The 20,100-nt window shown below is 36.3% G+C and overlaps 1 protein-coding gene across 3 annotated transcripts in view; it reads left to right on the top strand.

The window, feature by feature from the left end:
- Nucleotides 1–20,100, top strand: part of GRID2 (glutamate ionotropic receptor delta type subunit 2) — a 1,588,850-nt gene that overhangs the window by 781,584 nt on the left and 787,166 nt on the right. For all 3 annotated transcript variants that reach the window (XM_077142855.1, XM_077142857.1, XM_077142856.1), the window contains one exon: nucleotides 10,403–10,608. In XM_077142855.1, the coding sequence (XP_076998970.1) occupies nucleotides 10,403–10,608 (206 nt within the window). The remainder of the gene's footprint in view (nucleotides 1–10,402; nucleotides 10,609–20,100) is intronic.

The raw sequence follows: 20,100 nt of genomic DNA, 5'->3' as shown, positions 1-20,100 counted from the left end.
ATACGCAGAAACCAGGAAGTTATAAAGGGAGATGGTATTTGATAGCTACCTTTAGTGGAAGGAATCTCTTCTGAGACTACTGATGAGAGAAAAAATTGAGTTTCAGGTCTGGGTAGAGTAGATAGAATTTACTAGAATGGCACAGGCAGTATGGTTGATATACTTTTCATCAACAGAGCCTCTTGAATTCTTTAATTACTCTTGCCTAGGAAAAGTCTTGGTTCTACAGCCTACATTGGGACAGGACTATTGATAGAAATTGCTTAGCTCTGGTTATCAAGACTGGAGGGAAAATGACAGTAATGATGTAATTATAGTAATGGCATAGAGTCATGAACTTACTGAGAGTAATGAGATCCCTTCTTAACATATCCTCATTTCTGCTTCAGTTCATCCATTGGCTTCAAACTTAGGTGAAAAAAAGTTGCAATGATCAGGCCAAGCACAAATAATACAGATTAGTATACAGAGGAAAGACCCCTTCTTATCCTTTGAGCATATATCATCTGTCACATACGTGGATATTTATCCATGTATAGAATCGTAGGTCCTTTTAAGGTCCCACCCCAATCCCTAAGCCAAATCTGGTCAGGGAAGTGGAGTGTTTGAAGTTGCCAGTGTGGGTTACATGGTGTATTCTGATGGAAGGCTGAAGGGAGGGAGATGTGGACATGTGCTCTTCCTTTGCCAGATTGAAGAAACTGCTTATAAGAAAAAAAAATTGAGGAAATTATAAATATTGTATTCATGATAATTCAGCATTGTAAAATAGCTTGTAATACATAAACTTTTTAAAGTTTAGTTCAGATACTTTATTTGCTTGTTTTGGTCAGCTTAAAATTATTTTGTGGCCCTATGCTTTCTGATGTTATTCTTACAGTTTCAGAACAGTCTTTATTATTTAACAAGATTTTTGGCCATATGTAAAACTTATCTATATTTTGTTAAACTATTTCTGAAAATAAGAGATGTGAAATCATGCATACTAGATGTTGATAAAATAAAATATCTTAGTATGGAAAAGACTAAATCAAATAGGCTGGAGAGAAATATATACTTTTTGACACCCAAATGCACACACAAAGAAAGGAAGAATCTAACCTCAGAAATTAATAAATCAATTCGTTATGAGTTCCTCTGCATGCTCAAAACTTTGATTTAATGATCCCAGATTCAGGGCCTGTACATGGTCAAGCAAACTAAGTTACTTAAGCGCTATCTTCGGTATATCACCCTTTCTTACAATTTAGTTGCTACATAGGAAGACCTTTGAAATGAACATTGGATGACCTTTCCCATAAATGCATCCCTAGGATTAACAACATTTATTCCATGTAGTCTTGATGTAGGTTTAATCAAGGCCCATGAAAAGGACACATTCCTCTTAATTGAATGCAAATGTTTATAATGCCCTGAGGTTGTATTCAAGTATCTGATGACTATTATATTATCAAAGCTTTCTCTAGACAGTCTTAAAACTGTTTATTACACATTTGGCCTCCTTCCAGCTTTCAGTTCTCTCATTTACTTCAATTGCCTCAATGAGCATATAATTAATTCAAGCATCTTATTGGACTACTTTCTTTGCAATTGTACATATTACAGGTAAAAATAATATATTCTATTAATATAGATCTTTTTAACTTAGACCTTAAAATATTGATCAGCATTACTGTAAAGGTGACTCTCATACTTAAATATTATGATCTAATCCTCAAATCACAAGTTGTTATGGAATAGAAAATTTCAGTGATAAACCACTGTTGCCAGACTGTGTCATCTCAAAATCTAATACAGCCCATTATCTTTCATTTTTAAGTACAAGGAAAAATACACTAAAAATGCCAAGGAAGAACCCAGTAAGTTGTTCAAATTCTTTTTGAAGTGAGGTTTTTCTAGAATTTTTTTTTTAATCAATCAATGATTTAAAGATTTTCTCAAAAAAAAAGCACTTGTAGAAATAAGTTTTACTATTCATATGTTCGGAATCCATACAACTCAATAATGTATCTTATGTATCATAAGTACTATTAAATATTCTGTTTTATTTTTAAAAAATATCACAAGGTTCTAAATACTAATGATAATGCTAGTTATTCTGTCATAACTTCGGAAACACTGAGATTGGCTGAATGCAGTGATGGATCCTATTGCTCTAGTGCCTTAAGTGCTCAAAATGATTAATGTGCTTCATCTTCTCAGAGGGAGAGATATGAGTCAAGGGAAAAAAATCAGACTTATGAAGACTTAGCAACAAGCCCCTGTCCCTATGTAATTTAATATTTTGAAGGTGGCATTTGAATACAATGATCAGACTAAGAATTACTGCTTTGGTATGTTCTGGAGTTTTCCACCAAATTTAGTTAAGCTGGACATGTAGCTTGGGATGTAAGCAATATTTTTTTTTTCCTTTTTTTGTAATAAGGTCTGTGTTATTCTCAGATAAAGTCCATGAAGGCAGAGATTGTTTTTGTCTTGTTTAACATCCTCTTCCAAGTATCTCTCAGATATTTTATAATAAGCAGACTTTATTTAGAAAAAGATATGTTTGGAAGGAGATCATGGGTAGAAATGAACAAGAGGGATTCATATTTCTGATTTACAATCTTTTTAGACTCTGTTTAGAAAAATCCTTGTAAATTAAATTCTAATATAGGCTGGATTTTCCTCCTCTAATCTACTTTGTTACAAACCATTTTTAGTAAAGAGATTAAATTTAATGTGACTTTAATGATCAGAATAAATTAATTATTTCATACAACTTAATGAAACACTTTATTCATTTTTTATTCATCAGTTACTACCTATTAGAGGACTGTGGTAGGAAGTTTTCCTAACCAAGGTTACACAGTTAGGATGTTAGGTAAATTGATGGCTAGAATATTAAATTCTCTGAGTTGAAATGATCAACTTTTAGACCTTATCAAGATTTTCTTCTATTTTCCATTTTGCCATAGATATAGATAATCGAATAAAATTAGAACAAATAGGGTTCTTTCCTGAGGTTATTAAAGTATTGATAATAAAATTGTATATTGCATAGAAAGTTACAGTTTACAGACTGCTTTAATAGTTTAGAAACCTTATTCCCTTTTATCAGAACAACTCAGTAATTAGGTAAAAATAATTTTTTGCCCTAAATAAAAGGGTAGTTTGTTGCTACTTTCTATATGATTTTCATTCATTTGCTACTATTTTTATTAGATATATCATATTAAAGTACAATTACCTGTTTAAGTATTTACCCCCTGCTCTAAATGGAAAATACTTCAGGGACAGGAAATCTGCCTTCATCTTCATAACCAAATTCTAGACATTTCTTAAACAATTATGAGTTAGTTAAGTAGTCAAGACACTTTCTCTTGCAAATAACAATTAATCTGAAACAAAGGGTCCAAATCTGATTTTCTGACATCAAATGTAGTGTGCTCCCCATACCATAAAAAAAATGGTTTATTAAAGAAAGACAAAAAGTTCAATAGAAGTGACTTCCAAGGACTTTTCATATCAAATTATCCTGAAAACCTAAACAATTCCTTTTGACTCAGAATGAAGGGAAATTTCCTATAAACCTAAGGAAATTTTCTGGATAAGTTCAGCATGTGTAATTGACTCTGTCCTGTGCCACCCAAATTCCCCTTCACAACTGAAGGACTTATGCGGGAAATGCTGACGGTAGGCAGCCTTCCCCTGGAATTGTCCCCAGCTGAGGAAAGTTTCCTTACCAAGATTAATGCAGGTGATTCCCAAAACCACCCTCAGGTTTGATAATGAAGAACTCACAGAACTCATTGAAAGTGATCATACTCATGGTTATGATTTATTACAGGGAAAGGATGCAGTTCAAAGTTAACCAAAAGAGAAAGTCACATAGGACAGAATTTAGGACATTTAGAATGTGCAGCTTCAAGTGCCCTATCCCATAAAGTCAGGATGCACTACTTTCCTTCTATCTACATGTGATATTATACAGAGTATTGTCGACCACAGAAGGTTTCCTGAACCTCAGTGTTCTGAGTTTTAATTAGGGCTATATTATGTAAGTATGACTGAATACTTGATTGACCATGATGGTTGAGCTCAGTCTCCAGGTGAACAGACACCACATAACTCAAAGACCCCACCCTAAATCAGGTGGTTGATTTTTTGGTGTGGTCAGCCTCCTTAAAAACAAATACTCCTGTTAAGTATGACATGGATGACTTCCCAGAAGCTGAGGACAAAGAATCAGAGGCCATATCCCTCTTAGGCAAGGCCAATTTTTTTTTTTTTATTGCATAACCTCTTTTTCATGTAACATAATGTATTCACAGGTTCCAAACCAAAGACTACTCTCTCTTTTAGTGACTCTTTTCTACAAGCAGTTAATAGACAGCATAATTCAGATTCTCTTTTCATCAAACCTGATTACAGCATTTCATGTGTGTTTACTTTTGTTTTCTAATAAGCAAAACTACTGTTGTTTAGCTTCTGCGTTCCAAGAGTCTGCCTTGGCTATAAGATTCCTATTTTGGCTACCTAGTCATCAGTAAATTTTTAAAGAATTCTGGCCTATTAATGGGTGAAGGTGGCTTTTTAAAAAACAGTTATGTAGTATTAGTAACAATAATGTCATCTACCATGTGTTAGTGCCTACACTGGATTTCATACACACACACACACACCATGCTAATTTAATCTTTGAAGACTTCTATAAAATAGATATTTCTTCATTTATAGAATGAAGAAAATTTTCAATTCTTCTGCAGTCACTTATCTAGGAAGTGACTACCAGAGTTCTAGAACAATGAAGCAAAAGCGATCTTTTATAATATCGATCTTTTAACCCAACGCATTTTTTTTCCAAATAACAATATAAATTCTCCTGATCTTCTGGACAAAAATAAAAGCTAAAAAAATGTTAAATACTCTTTTAAGCCACAGGAAAATAATTCACAAGCTCAATTTTTTGCTTACTTTTTTTATTGTGAAATATACCATATACATAAAAAAGCAACGCATTTCCAAGTGCATTGCAACAAGTAGTTATAGAAGAGATTTCAGAGTTTGGTATGAGTTACAGTTCCACATTTTTTTCTTTCTAGCTACTCCAAGACACTGGAGTCTGAAAGAAATATCAATGTAGTGATCAACAGACATACTCATTTGTTAAAACCTATCTTCTCTGCTATAAACTCCTCATTCTCCTTTGATCCTTCTTCCAGTTGTTAGGGGTATTTAGGCTATGCTCACTCTTAACATTTTCATGTTGTAAAGTGGTATTGGTAATATGGGATAGGGAGATGGAACTAGATGCTGTCTTGGAGAGGCTCATCCCTCTGGGTTTCAGGACTTATCTGACCTAGGAATCCATGTGGAGATTATAGGTTGCTGGAAAGAAATCTCCATGCATGAAACTTTTGTAGAATCTCAGATAGTGCCCTGGGTGTTCTTTAGTGTTAGCAGGACTGGTGTTGGTTGGGGTTTGTCAAACTATGGTAATCAGCAATATCTAGCTGAAGCTTGCATAAGAGTAGCCTCCAGAATAGCCTCTCAACTCTATTTGATACCTTATTTTGTTACATTTCTTTTCCCGTTTTGGGCAAGAAGGTGTTGTCAATCCCATGGTGCCAGTGCCAGGCTCATCGCTGTGAGTCATGTCCCATGATACCAGGGAGACTTTCACCACTGGATGTCATATACACCACAGGGAGGACAGTGATGAATTTATTTACAGAAATAAGCTTCACAAGAGCAAGCCTCAAGATCAAGGACTTAACTTATTATCTTGGGAGTCCCTAAAGTTTGGGACAGTATCAGGGGTTTCCCCAGTGGTAAAGCTTAGTAGATCCATATTTTTTCTTCCATCCCTCAAGGATCTTTGCCAATATATTTTTTTTTAATTATTGCCCAACATATTCTTAAATGTATCCAGTAGTATATTAAGCCTTAAAGAATTATAAGCCTTCATTCCCATTCTGGGCTCCATGTGTTTGGGTTGTTTAAATGAGCTAACCAGATAGGCTGAGTTAGATTATGTGCTACAGAAAATTTAGGTTTTGGACAAAAAAACACCTCTTTTCCTTTGGTCTCATTCATAGGTGAAGTTCTAAAATACAGTGTCATCTTTACTCCTGTGTTCTGTTTTACCTTAGTACCAACCTGATTGGCTTCATTCTGACCATGAATTGAAGCCTGATGTCTTTTTTTTAGTTTCTTTAACAGTTGTTGTATGTAGAAATACTGATTTTCAGAGCTGCAGAACTCCAACTCTGAGTATTAGGTGTCATACAGGTAGCCAAGCTTCCAGGGAAATACCAGGTTATACATATACAACATCTGAAAAACTATAAATAACATCTACAGCTCCAGGCTAAATGTGACTGTATTAGAGCTTATAATCTAGACCCCGAGTATTTTCTAAAAGAGACCATACAATATTTGTTCTTTTGTTTCTGGCTTATTTTGCACCACGTAATGTCCCCAAGTTTCATTCACATCATTACATGCTTCACAACTTTGTTTCTTTCTAAAGCTGCACAATTTTCCATCATATTTCTCCATTCTGCTCCTCAGGCAATCTATCCTTCAGCCAACTCCATCCATTGGACGTCAGTCCATGTCTCACATTATCCTCACTTAGTTGTACAATCATCAACACTCTCGATTTTAGACTATTTCCATTGCACCAATGAGAACAAATAGCCAGTAAACACACATTCACCAGATGAAAAATCCAAACCTCATCTTAAATCTTGTCCTTCCTTCCCAATTATTTATCCCTGGTACTGCTGTGGTACTGTTGATGCCTTCCTATTAATATACCATACCATGCAATAGTAGTTTTCCTCCATACCCTTCTATTATTTACTCTTTGTACAAAATCCATATCTTTGAAGTAATTCATGGAATGATTTATTTATATTTGTAGTGTTAATATATGGAATGCATGGCACAAGCTGAATATGAATCATACTGTCTGTGGTAGATTGAGTTGTGACCCCAGAAAAAGACATATTTTTAATCTTAATCCATTCCTGTGGTTGTAAACCCATTGTAAATAGAAACCTTTTAGAGATGTTATTTTTAGTTAAGGTGTGGCCCAAATGAATGAGGTTGGACCATATTCCTATTACTGGAGTCATTATGAAGAGACAGTAAATTGGAGTAGAGGCTACCCAGAAGATAAAGGAGACGACATTTCCATGTGGAGGGAAAGCCAAAGAACCCAAGGATCGCTGACCAGCCAGAATGCTGCCAAGTTTAGAAGAAGCAGCCCTCCTGGCTCTGAAACCTTGAACAAATAAATTCCTGTTGTTAAGGCACATCATTGTATGGTATTTGTCATAGAGCCTGGAAACTAAAATACTATGGAAACTAAAATACTGTCTTACAAGTCATTCTCAGACTTAAACTGTTTTTCATTTTCCACAAATAGGCCATCAGCCTCTTTCATCAAATCTTCTATTTAGAACTTTCAGTATATTCAGACTGCATTTAGAATAAAATAAAAACCTCTTTCTCTGTCTTTCAAGAGTCTAATCTATCCCTCCCTCTCAATACAACTTCACCTAAGTCTGCTCTCCTCTCTAGCTAGGCTGCACCACACTGGAATCTTTTAGGTTCTTTAAACATGCTCTTTCCTGCCCCCGGGCATTTTCCCCATGCTGTTCTCCTCTTTCCACATCTCTTTGCATGAGTAACTTCTTATCCTTTAGATCACAGTTTAAATATCAGAGAAACCCCTTTAACATTCTAACTGAAATAAGTTCTCCTCCTGACCCCATTATTATCTGCAAGAGAACCCTCTTTGTTTCCTTCCAAGCACTTAGAATGATTTGTAGTTACTAGTTTGTTGACTTGCTTATTTACTGTCTCAGTGCATGTGTGTGGGAGGGAGCAGGTGTCCATTATTGTATTTCTAGCACCCAACATTGTGCCTTATACTCAATACCTAATTTTTAAATTTTTTTCAAAGTTAAAATCTGAAAATTACAAGCGGCTGCAATTAAAACAAACATACAAATAAAAATCCTTAAAGTCAAGTTTCGGTTCTGACCCATATTCTAGACAAGTCTTTATGCCATAACGGAGAAGGCGTACAAAATGTTAAAAGTTAATAGTTCTCTGCCTGGATTTTAGTTTTATACCCTGCAGATGCAAATTTATTTAAATTCCCCAATTAATAACTATGAGCTTTTAGAAAAATTATTTGATCAAAGTCCCATCTTCCTTAACCATTAAATGAAATGTAATGATTCTTACCTACCTCAAATATTTGGGTGAAGTTAAAGGGGCCTACACGACCTGCAGACTCAGCCTAAGCTTGTCCCAGTCCTGTAAGCACCCAGCATGGCAAGGAAGTGTGAGCTCCACCCAACCAGTGCTGGCAACCCTTAGACAATCATCAGCATCTACTGAGGGGTATGAAGTCCTAAGGGTTAAGCCCCTTACATCCCATTAAGCTTTTTAAATGATCTTCACTTGTTTGGGGCTATTTTATGTGCCTGGTTCTTTTGGCCTGGTTCCTTATTTTCACTGGAGCCTGGCCTTGAACATCATCTAAATGCAGGTGTTTCTTTCCCTAATCCAGATGCTTGTCACCTGACAACACAACCTCTTTCATGTTGCCCCTGGGTTGGGGCCCAGGCTTCTGTAGTTTTAATCTTTCCCTGGGTGAGTCTGGTTCACACCAAAGTTTGGGAACCCTGTTTTAGTTTTGTTATTATCTTCCACCTGTGTCTGTCAAGTTACATCAGACTTAAACCTTTGTTTAATCTATTCTTGAATGTCTTAGCCTTATGTACTTTTTGCCTGGATACTTATGAGTGCATAATGCCCTTATTAATCCTGCTCTTTTATCTCTTGCTCTATTGTAGCAGAGGCTTTTGCTCCTTTAACTTACTTAGATAATGATGTTTTGAGCTTATAATGTAATTAAAAATAAATAATGAAAGGTAATTTATAACATAACTATTCTAAAGAATTTAAGTCATAGATAACATTTCTGCTGTAATTGCTTTAAAATGAAAGTAATCATCAGAATAAAATAAAGTTTATTAATTTGTAAACTTGCAAAAATTAACTTCATCTATGGGTAAAAGTCATATTGCAAATTTGTGGCTATTTGTTTTCTTGTTATGCGCTTTTATTGTTTTTCATTGCTAATATGTTGAAATATATATATAAACTAATTATTGCCCCTGAGAGGCAAATTTTATATGCACATAATCACATACCATTAGGAATTTTTAAGATATATTCCATTATAATAAGCACTATACCATCCTATTTTCTTATCTTTCACGAATTTTTCCCTTTAAACATTTTTTACCATGGAAGTACAATGAAAATTATAGTTTATGATATAGTAAAAGTAAAGCTGCTCTATGAAGATTACAGTGTGCCAGGTATACTTTAAATCACATTTAACATTTCAGATTCCTTCCTCTGTAAACAACCAAGGTGATACTAGAAAGAAATATATGTAACATTTTAAATATTTATTGTTACTTAAATATAGTATTTAAGTAATTATATACTTTTATACAAAGTACAAACTTGTAAGCAGTTTATTTTTACTGGATTTTATCTTCCTTATTGAAATGTGAAGTAGACACACTTTTTTATTTGATGTCTTTTAGAACTTTTCTTATTTTGGAATGGATTTATAAATATTCTGCTAATAGTCCTTTTTTAAAAAAAAATTGCATAATGTTCTCTAAAAGCCTGAAATATATTTTGAGACTTTATGTTTTACAAAGTATACCTTCTATACTCTTGAAAAGAAAGCTCTATCTTCTCTCAAGTTTACTGAATTTGAGCTCAGGAGTTGGTGCTTATAAAATAGACGAAAGTGCAGGTGTTTGGTGTGCAGTCTAAGTAACGTGAAAAACTTTGAAGATAACTTCCCAAAACCATCTTTCTATTTGGATTGTAAATGTCAGTTTTAGTGTTTATCGTTTCCTATTTTAGGAAATTTTGGTAATCATCGTTCAGATTCAGTTGCTATCAAAGCTATTCATGTTTTACTGGAGGTTAGTATTCTTCTTTTAATGCTGGAGAAAATAGAGAGTGTTAGTTTTCTTTTTCTCAAGTGTTGCTTTAAGAAAGTGAGCATGTTCCGCAAGCAACACACCCCATCTCTGCCATGGAAACTTTTCAGAGTTGTGGTAATATAGAATTCCATGTGGAGGTAAAGGAATTTATTTAAAAATATCAATGCCTACAATTTTCCCATGTCAACACATTCAAACTTAAACATACATGAGAGTTACATCAGCGGCTCAACTGGTATTATTTTAGACATCCCATGATGCTGAACAACAGACTATTCTGATGTAAGGGAAATACTTTTTGTCTCTCTTCCTGTCATTCCTGTTTTGTGCTAATTTGCATTTTGATCGTCTTTTGATGTTACCAGACATCCGTGGAATACAAGAGTTTTTGGACCGAGTGTCTCAGCAGGGGATGGATGTTGCGCTTCAGAAGGTAGAAAACAACATCAATAAAATGATCACCGCGCTCTTTGATACCATGCGCATAGAGGAACTGAATCGCTATCGAGACACTCTCAGGCGAGCTATCCTGGTTATGAATCCTGCCACCGCCAAATCCTTCATTACAGAGGTAAGCAGAAATTGTCGTGAAATGGGGGTGGGGTGTTAAAACTAAAATGTGTTGAAATAGACCCCACGGAGGAGATGAAAATTAAGAGCAGTGCAACAGAATTAACTACAGAACTCTCATTAACACTAATGGAGGTAGCACAGTGAATTCCTTGCTCATCACATTTACCCCGTACTGTCCAGTTAATTGCTGAGGATGTTTGCATTTATATGTCTAGGCATATGGCCAAGATGAGTTTAGGAAGTCTTATGGGGGGTTAACAGTGCTGGCAGTGCTGTTGACCTCAGTTAATCTAACAAGTTCGAAATTGAATTCAGAAGTGCAGAGTCCTCTAACAAATCCTTACATATTTTTGCAAGTTAAAAATTTACTTCACAGAAAAGATTGACTTGAAGCAAGCTATTATATAGCCTGAACACGACTGCTTTTAGAAAACTATATAGTAGATTTACTTCTGCTCTTTGAACTCTGCATATCAAGACTGTTAATGGAAACTGTCTAGAACTCTCCAGAACCATAACCATGAACATTTTTTTTTATTTTTAACTTTATTGCATAGTATAACATATATACAAAGTGAGAAAAATAAAAAAAGCAATAGTTTTCAAACCACTGTTCCACAAGTAGTTACAGGACAGATCCCCGAGTTTGTCATGGGCTACCATATGATCCTTTCATATTTTTCCTTCTAGCTGCTCCAGAATATAGGAGGCTAGAGGGCTTAAATATTTTTTTTTATCATCACAATCAAATTTTTGGTGCAAAATAACATATATCCAAAAAACTATAAATTTCAAAGCACAGCACCACAATTAGTTGTAGAACATATTTCAAAGTTTGACATGGGTTACAATTTCACAATTTTAGGTTTTTACTTCTTAACTGGTCTAAAATACTGGAGACTAAAAGAGATATCAATTTAATGGTTTAGCATTCATATTCATATGTTAAATCCTATCTTCTCTGTATAACTCCACCATCACCTTTGATCTATCCATCCCTCTCATTAGGGGTGTTCAGGCTATGGCCATTCTAAATTTTTCGGATTGGAAAGGTCTGTCGCTAATATGGGGTAGGGAGATGGAAGTATCTGATGTTCTGGAGAGTATGAGCAAAGTTTCAGGACTTATCTGGACCTGGAACTCATCTGGGGGTTGTAGGTTTCTAGAAAGTTACTTTAGTGCATGGAACTCTTGTGGAATCTTATATATTGCCCTAGGTGTTCTTTGTTGATCCCATGGTGCCAGGTCTGAATTCATCCTGGGGTGTCCTCTCCCACATTACCAGGGAGACTTTCACCCCTGGATGTAATGCCCCATGTTTGGGAGAAGGCAATGATTTCACTTGCAGTGTTGGGCTTAGAGAGATTGAGGCCACATCTGAGCAACTAAAGACATCCTCCAGAGACAACTCTTAGGAATGCCTGTAGTCTAAGCTTCTATGCTATCTACATAAGCTTCACATGGGTAATTTGGTAATTAGTTTTTCCAAATCTTCAAAGTAGGTTGTTGTCATTTTGATTGGTACTGTGTTGAATCTGAGGATCAATTTGGAGAGAATTGACATCTTAACTATATTTAACCTTCCTATCCATGAGCAAGGAGTGCTTTTCCACCTATTTAGATTGCCTTTGATTTCTTTTAGAAATGTTATGTAGTTTTCTGTGTACAAATTCTTTATGCCCCTAGTTAAGTTCATTCCTAAGCACTTGATTCTTTTAGTTGCTATTTTGAATGGAATGGTTGCCTTAACTGAATCCTCAGCTAGGTCATTGCTTGTGTATAGAAATGTTACTGATTTTTGCACATTAATTTTATATCCTGCCCCCTTGCTGAATTTATTTATTAGCTCAAGTAACTTTGCTGTAGATTTCTCAATATCTTCCAAGTTATAGTATCATGTCATTTGCAAATAATGAGAGTTTTACATCTTCCTTTCCAATTTGGATGTCTTTTATTTCTTTGTCGTACCTGATTGCTCGAGCTAGAACTTCTAGCACAATGTTGAATAATAGTGGTGACAGTGGGCATACTTGTCTTGTTCCTGATCATAGGGGGAAAACTTTCAGTCTCTCTCCACTGAGTACAATGCTGACTCTCAGTTTTTCATGTGTTCACTTTATTATATTGAGGTAGTTACCTTTGATTCCTATTTTTGGAGTGTTTTTTATCAGAAAATGATGCTGAATTTTGTTGAATGCTTTGTCAGCATCAATCAAGATGATCATGTGATTTTTCCTTTTTGATTTGTTAATGTTCTGTATTACATTAATTGATTTTCTTACATTGAACAATCCTTGCATTCCTGGTACAAATCCCACTTGGTGAAAGTGTATAATTCTTAATGTGCTGTTGGATTCAATTTGCTAATATTTTATTGAGAATTTTTGCATCTATGTTCATTAGAGAGATTGGCCTGTAGTTTTCTTTTCTTATAACATCCTTACCCGGTTTTGGTATTAAAGTGATCTTAGCTTCATGAAATGAGTTAGGTAGAGTTCTTTTTACCTCATTTTTTTGGAAAATTTTGAGCAGGATTGGTGTTAGTTCTTTTACGAATGTTTTATAAGATTCCTCTGTAAAGCCATCTGGCCCTGGGCTTTTCTTTGTAGGAAGATTTTTGATGACTGATTAGATCTCTCTACTTGTGATTGGTTTGTTGAGATCTTCTATTTCTTCCTGAGTCAGTGTAGCTTGTTTGTGTGTTTCCAGGAATTTGTCTATTTCATCTAAGTTGTCTAGTTTATTGACATGTAGTTGTTCATAGTTTCCTCTCATGATTTATTTCTTCACAGTCGGTGGTAGTGCACCCTTTCTCATTTCTGATTTTACTTATTTGTATCCTCTCCCTTTTTTTCTTTGCCAGTGTTGCTAGTGCCCATCCATTTAATTGATTTTCTCAAAGAACCAATTTTTGGTTTTGTTGATTCTATTGTTCTTTTGTTCTCCCCATCTCTGCTTTAATCTTTGTTATTTGCCGTCTTCTATTTGCTTTGGGGTTAGATTGCTGCTCTTTCATGAGTTCCTCCAGGTGTGCTGTGAAGTCCTCAATTTTTGCTCTTTCTTGTTTCTTAATGTAGGCATTTAGGGCAATAAATTTCCCTCTCTGCACAGCCTTTGCTGCATCCCATAAATTCTGATAAGTTTTATTCCTCTCCAGATATTTATTGATTTTTCTAGCAATTTCTTCTTTGATGCACTGGTTGTTTAAGGGTGTGTTATTTAATCTCCATATATTTGTGAATGTTATCATTTTTTGGTGGTTGTTGAGATCCACCTTCATCCCATTGTGATCAGAGTTTTGAATAATTTCGCTGTTTTTAAATTTATAAAGATCTGTTTTGTAGCCCAGCATATTACCTATCCTGGAGAATGTTCCTTGATCACTAGAGAAGAATGTATATTGTTGTGCTTTGGGGTACAATGACCTATATATGTCTGTTAGGTCTAATTCCTTTATCAAGTTGTTTAACTTCTCTATTTCCTTGTTGATCTTCTGTCTGGTTGTTCTATCTATAGATAAGAGTGGTGTATTGACATCTCCTACTATCATTGTTGAAACATCTATCGCTCCCTTCAGTTTTGCCAATGTCTGTCTCATGTACTTTGGAACTCCTTAATTGGAAACATAAACATCTATGATTGTTAGATCTTCTTGGTGAATTGACCCTTCAATTAGTATATTGTGTCCTTCTTTGTCTCTTATGATGTCTTTACATTTAAAGTCTATTTTGTCCGATATTAGTATAGTTACTCCTGTTTTCTTTTGGTTACAACTTGAATGGAAATTTTTTTTCCATCTTTTCACTTTCAATCTATTTGTATCCTTGTGTCTCTTGTGAGCAGCATATAGCTGGATTATGTTTCTTAATCTCTTCTGCCATCTGTGTCTTTTAATTGTTAAGTTTAGCCTATTAAGATTCAAAGTTTCTTGATTCCACCACCTTACCTTTTTAATTTTATTTGTCATATCTATATATTCTTTTCCCTCGTTCTCTTTGTATTCTTTAAATTACCCTTAATAGTGTTATTCAGTTCTGTGCCCTCCTTAAGAGCTCCCTCTCCTGTCTTTTTTTTTTTTTTTAGCCAGCAGAACTCCTATTAGTATTTCTTGTAGGGCTGATCTCTTGTTGGCAGAATCTTTCAGGACTTCTTTGTCTGTGAAAATTTTCATCTGTCCTCAGTTTTGAAGGACACTTTGGGTGGGTACAGAATTCTTCACTGGAAGTCTTTGTCTTTAAGCATCTTGAATATATCATAGCACTGCCTTCCCACCTCCAGAGCACTAGTTAAGTAGTCTGAACTCAGTCTTATTTGATTTCCCTTGTATGTAGTAGATTGTTTTTATCTTGCCACTTTCAGGATTTTCTGCTCCTCTTCAACATTTGAAAGACTGATTGATATGTGTCTTGTGGAAGCCTATTTGGATTTATTCTGTTTGGAGCTCATTGGGCTTCTTTGACTTGTATATTTATGTCCTTTATGAGGGTTGAGAAATTTCCCCCCATTATATCCTCAACTACTCTTCCTAGCCCTTTACTCCTCTCTTCTCCTTTTAGAACCACAATGATTCTAATATTTGTGCACTTTTTTTTGTCTATTATTTTCCCTGAGATCCAATTCAATTTTTAACATCTTTTTTTCTTGCCATTTGCTGTTTTGAGCCTTCAGTGTCAGTTATCCTGTCCTCTATGTCACTTATTCTCTCCTCTTTCTCTTCAAACCTGGTGTTGTATGCCTCTAGTATGTTCTTTATTTGGTCAACAGAGTCTTTAATCTCTGTGATATCTGCTATTTTTCTATTTATTCATTCAAATTCCTCTTTATGCTCTTCTACTGTCTTTTTGATCTCCTTTATGTCATTTGCTATCCTACTTATTTTATTAGGGTTGTATGAACATCTTTAATTAGTTGTTTCGATGTCTGTGTCTACTCTGGTGTTTTAATTTGGTCATAAGGCAAGCTGTATCTGTCTGCATTGTGATATGCTTGGTGATCTTCTGCCGTCTTTGTGGCATGTAAGTATCTTGATTGATTTACTTTGGGAGTTGATATCTATGAAGGCCCTGTGCTTGCAGGATGGTTGTACAGCAGGGTACAGGGTGGGGCACTCAGTGCAGTGATTTGTCTCAGGGCAGGTATAGGCACATGTTGTGGATGTTACACTAATGCTGGTGAATGCGGGCACCTGGTGGCCAGGGAGGATGTAGCTGTGAGGGTGCACTCATCTGGGGGGCATAGCCCTGGTATGCACTGGTCTAAGGCGTGGGACCTTTTGTGTGCATACATGGAGCTGTTGTAGCAGGTTGGTGTTTTCATGGATTGGGGGCAGATGTGACCTGGCTGCACAGGTCTGCACTTCTCAGAGCTATAAAGTGTGGCTGAGGGGCATGCTCATGCACAATTCTAGGACTGCTGTAAAGTGCAGTTCCCAGAGCTGAATGACGTGATTGGAGACCCATGTGCATGCACGGGCCTAGGAGTACCTTAACCTGGTACGCAGAGCTCAAGGGGGTGGGGGTGGGGTGAGGCTGTGCAACACTGTGGGCAGGGGGGCAGAGTAGCCTGGTTATAGAAGTTAGTGCCTACAGCCTTTATGTGCTGGCAATAGCCTGTAGGGAGCAGGGAGGGAGAGATAGTTCTTGGGAGGAGTGCAGGAGCAGTGGATTGGGCTGCACTTGGGGTAAGGGTGTGGGGCAGGTACATGCACTGGGATCTGGTGGAGTAGGGGTGCCTGGAGTGTAGGGAATGGTAGCCGGTGACCAGGTTGAGTGTGTGGGGTGTGGGGTGAGTCACTGGTCATAGGGTTGTCCTGGTGAGGGTAGCACACCCAAGGAACATGGCCTAGCTTACTTCTTAGTCCCCAGCTCCTGTCAGTGCACTCTCATGGGCTCTGCACCTCTGTACCAGGCTCCAACTTTCTGCCTCTCAGTTCCTTGACCTCTGCAACCAGGGTACCCTATGAGATGCAGAGGGCTCTCCCAGGTCAGCCGCACTCCAGAATTGCAACCTCAGTCGCCCTCCTGTCCCTTCTCTAACTTTTCCGTACTAATCTTGAGTTACTCTATTCAGCCATCTTCCCAGAAGTTTCTGACTATGTACATTTTCTGATGCTGCCTCCTCAAAATCTTAATTGTTTCTGTTCATTTTGTTAGAAGCCCTGAAACTTTGTAAATATACAATTAAGACTTTTCTAATTATTGGTACAGCATCACTATGTTCTAAAATGAATTCTATTGCTTTATAAAGGATTATTGTGAAGTCTCTTTTGCCTTGAAGATTTAATTGTCTATAGTGATTGGACTGGTCATGACACTGTGTACTTTCACATGGGTTTTATCATCGGTGTTTTTAAGTTTGGTGGCTTCATCTGACTAATATTTTTTCCTCACTTTGTCATTGTGCTGCCTTTCACTCCTGTGGTAGTGCTATAAAGCTTCCAAATTAGGAATGTGTTAGAATTTCGTTGACACTCTATAATATAATTGGTATCAAGGAACTTGATGCAGAATGTAAATTATTAAGAAGTACAAAACTTGTGGAAATTATCAATAATATCATTTTTATTTTAGTAGAGAACTTTGTTATGCATTTTAAGCTCATATATGAAATTTTAGACTTTTTGTGTCTCACGAGTGTGTCAGAGAACTTCAGTAAACTGCTAGATTTTCTATAGTGGATAGAATATTTCCAGCTCTACAGGAGTTGGCTCTTTCCTTCAAGGAACACAAAATCTGCTAGAGGATTGAAGTCAAATAGACAAAGACATACACTATAAATTGAAATGTTAAAAGTACAGTAAATGAGAGTAAATCATCTGTGGTTATTTCTGGCTGGGCAGATCACAGAAGGCTTCACAAGAAGGCACATTTGAACTGGACTTTGTATCATGGAGGGGAAGTCACAAAAGAGAAGATTTTTGTGTGGGTAAAAAACAAGCGAGTCCATCTCAGACACCTTCTGAGCGTATGGCATGGGCAAATTACTTAACATTTCTGAATCTTTATTTTGACATCTGTAAAATGAGAATAATATATTGATTTCAGCCTGTTAAATTTGTAAGGTAAATTTAGGAGATGTCCTATAATATGCTAAAAAAAAAAAGATTCCTGGTACCTAGCAGATGTTCTAGAAATGGCAAATTTTAGATCACTTTTTCTAGCACTCAGTGCAGTAAATAACGCATAGCATATGCTCAATAAATGATTGGTGAATTGAAAAAATAATTTTAGGATCATCAACAATTATATGCCCAAAGTAGAACAGTAGTTTAGTACAGATTTAAAAAGGAATACATGAAAAATAGAATTGGCACACACTGTGCATACCATATATTTAAACCAGATAATAAAGGCCCTGGGAAAGTCAGGTTATAATTCATATTTCTGCTGTAGGAAGTGAGAGGTAATGGGCTGAGAAGGAGGATGGATAGGAAGACTTGTGTTTTGCCATAGGGCTGACCTGTAGGTGAGGAGCTTTTTAGGAACAAATCACTCCCTTTTAAACAGGGAGGAATGTAGGCCTGCTTGGGGAAGGTGGTTATGGGACAGAGAACCACAGTCATGAGAATCACTCACAGGCAGATTGTCTGAGTTTGTGTGGCTCAGAGATAGAGAATCAGAGAGATTTTGAGGTTTTTAAACTAAACTCAAGGAGTTAATAGTGCCTTTAATTATTATGAACAACTAAGGCAGAAGAGTACGCTCGAGGGAGAAGATGACAGGGTTCAAATTGGTATTTGTAAAATTTGAGCTATCAGTGAGCCACCCCGGTGGCCTTTCTGTTTTAACACTTTCATATATATTACTATCTACCTTCCAGACACTTTTTAAAGCTGTTTATACATTACAAACTCATTTCATTCTCCTCAAAGTCATCTGAGTTGGTATTGGCTTTATCCTAGGTTTAAAGATAAGGGAACCGAGGCACAGAGAGGTAAGTACTTTGTCAAGATCACACAACTAGTAAGGGATAGTTCAGGGATTAAGTCTAGGCGTCATTGGCTCCAGAATTTGTGTGCTAGCCATACCATGCTCTACTATGTGCTCAGAAAGGGTAGTTATAAATACATGACTAGAGTTCAAGAGGAAGGCCGGTGCTGGAGACTTAGTTTTGCTTTAGGCAGTTTAATAAATGTTGATTTATTATCCCAGATTATGCTAGATAAGATACCCTGCTGGGCAGTAGTGACTTAATGATATTTAAAGCCTCAGTCCCTCCTCTTCAAGCACATAGGCTGTTACTGGACGAAGGCAGTTATAGGCAGGTCAGCATTGTGGATTGCACGCAATCGGAGGACACACATCCATCCTCATCTAAGGGGTCACAAGAGAGGGACACCTATTGTGCTTGGTTGCGGAGGTGAAGTATGCGATTCTGGAAGTGTTGCGGAAGAAGGTTTTCAGGGGTGGTGTCCTGGCAGAGATGCCCTTTGAGTTGAGTATTAAAGGGCATGTAGAATTGGGCTAGGCAGAAAAAGGAAGGAAGGGCATTCTGTGTTGCAGTAAGGCCATGAACAAAAGCACAGACTTAATATACAAAAACATCAATAGCATGGTCACTTTAAAGGACCACCAATAATAAAGACAACAGCTAATATTTATTGAGTGCTATTCTTGTAGTAGGTATGTCACTAAATGTTTTGCATGCTTTATCTAAATGTTTACTTTTTTTTTTTTTTTCTTTTTACATGGGCAGGCACTGGGAAACGGTGAGAAATCTGCCTGCTGAGTCACCATGGCCTGCCCCTAAGTTTTTACTTTTACATGCATTTCCATATGGGATAAATATTATTTTATTCCCATTTTGTGTAATTGAGGGATGTTAGGCAACAAAAAGCAAGTGGCAGAATGAAGTCTCAGTGCAATTTGTTTTTTCTAAAACATGCATGCTCATGACCACTATGCAATCCTATTTCCTTATTATAAGTGTTTGGGAATATTTTGAGAGTGAAAAATAAGACAAAGAAGAGTAAAATAGACAGTGAAGGACAGATGTCCATCCAAGAGAACTTTTTTATAACAGGGAAAGGAGCTGAAACTTAACTTTAAGGGTGATGAAGAGTTACTGCAGAGATTGAAGTAGGAGGTGATGGATTGAAATCATGTCTTATGGGGATATAGAGACTAGATTTAAGAGGAACAAGGATGAATATTCAGAAGCCTCATTTAAATTATTTCAGTTATAAACCTAGAGAAAATGGTTCCTTTATTAAAGCAGTGGAGGGCAGGTATATAGAGGAGAGGCACTGTATGAGAAAGAAAAAGTCTGTGAGAAGCTGAGTGTTCTGATATGCTGTGTGTGTGCCACTTAAGTCATTTATCATGTTATTCAATCTTTATAGCTTTTCTTCACACTCATCTTAATAGATGCTCAACAAACAGCTGGTATAGATTCAATTCTTTCATGGTGTTCAGATCCTGAAATAGAAATTTTGAAGACATCAGAATTTATTTGTAGGGTAATTAAAACACTATAGTGTATAAAAACATCA

This window comes from Tamandua tetradactyla, chromosome 24 (assembly GCF_023851605.1).
Source record: "Tamandua tetradactyla isolate mTamTet1 chromosome 24, mTamTet1.pri, whole genome shotgun sequence".
Lineage (NCBI taxonomy): Eukaryota > Metazoa > Chordata > Mammalia > Pilosa > Myrmecophagidae > Tamandua > Tamandua tetradactyla.
This window is presented reverse-complemented; position numbering and strand designations above follow the sequence as displayed.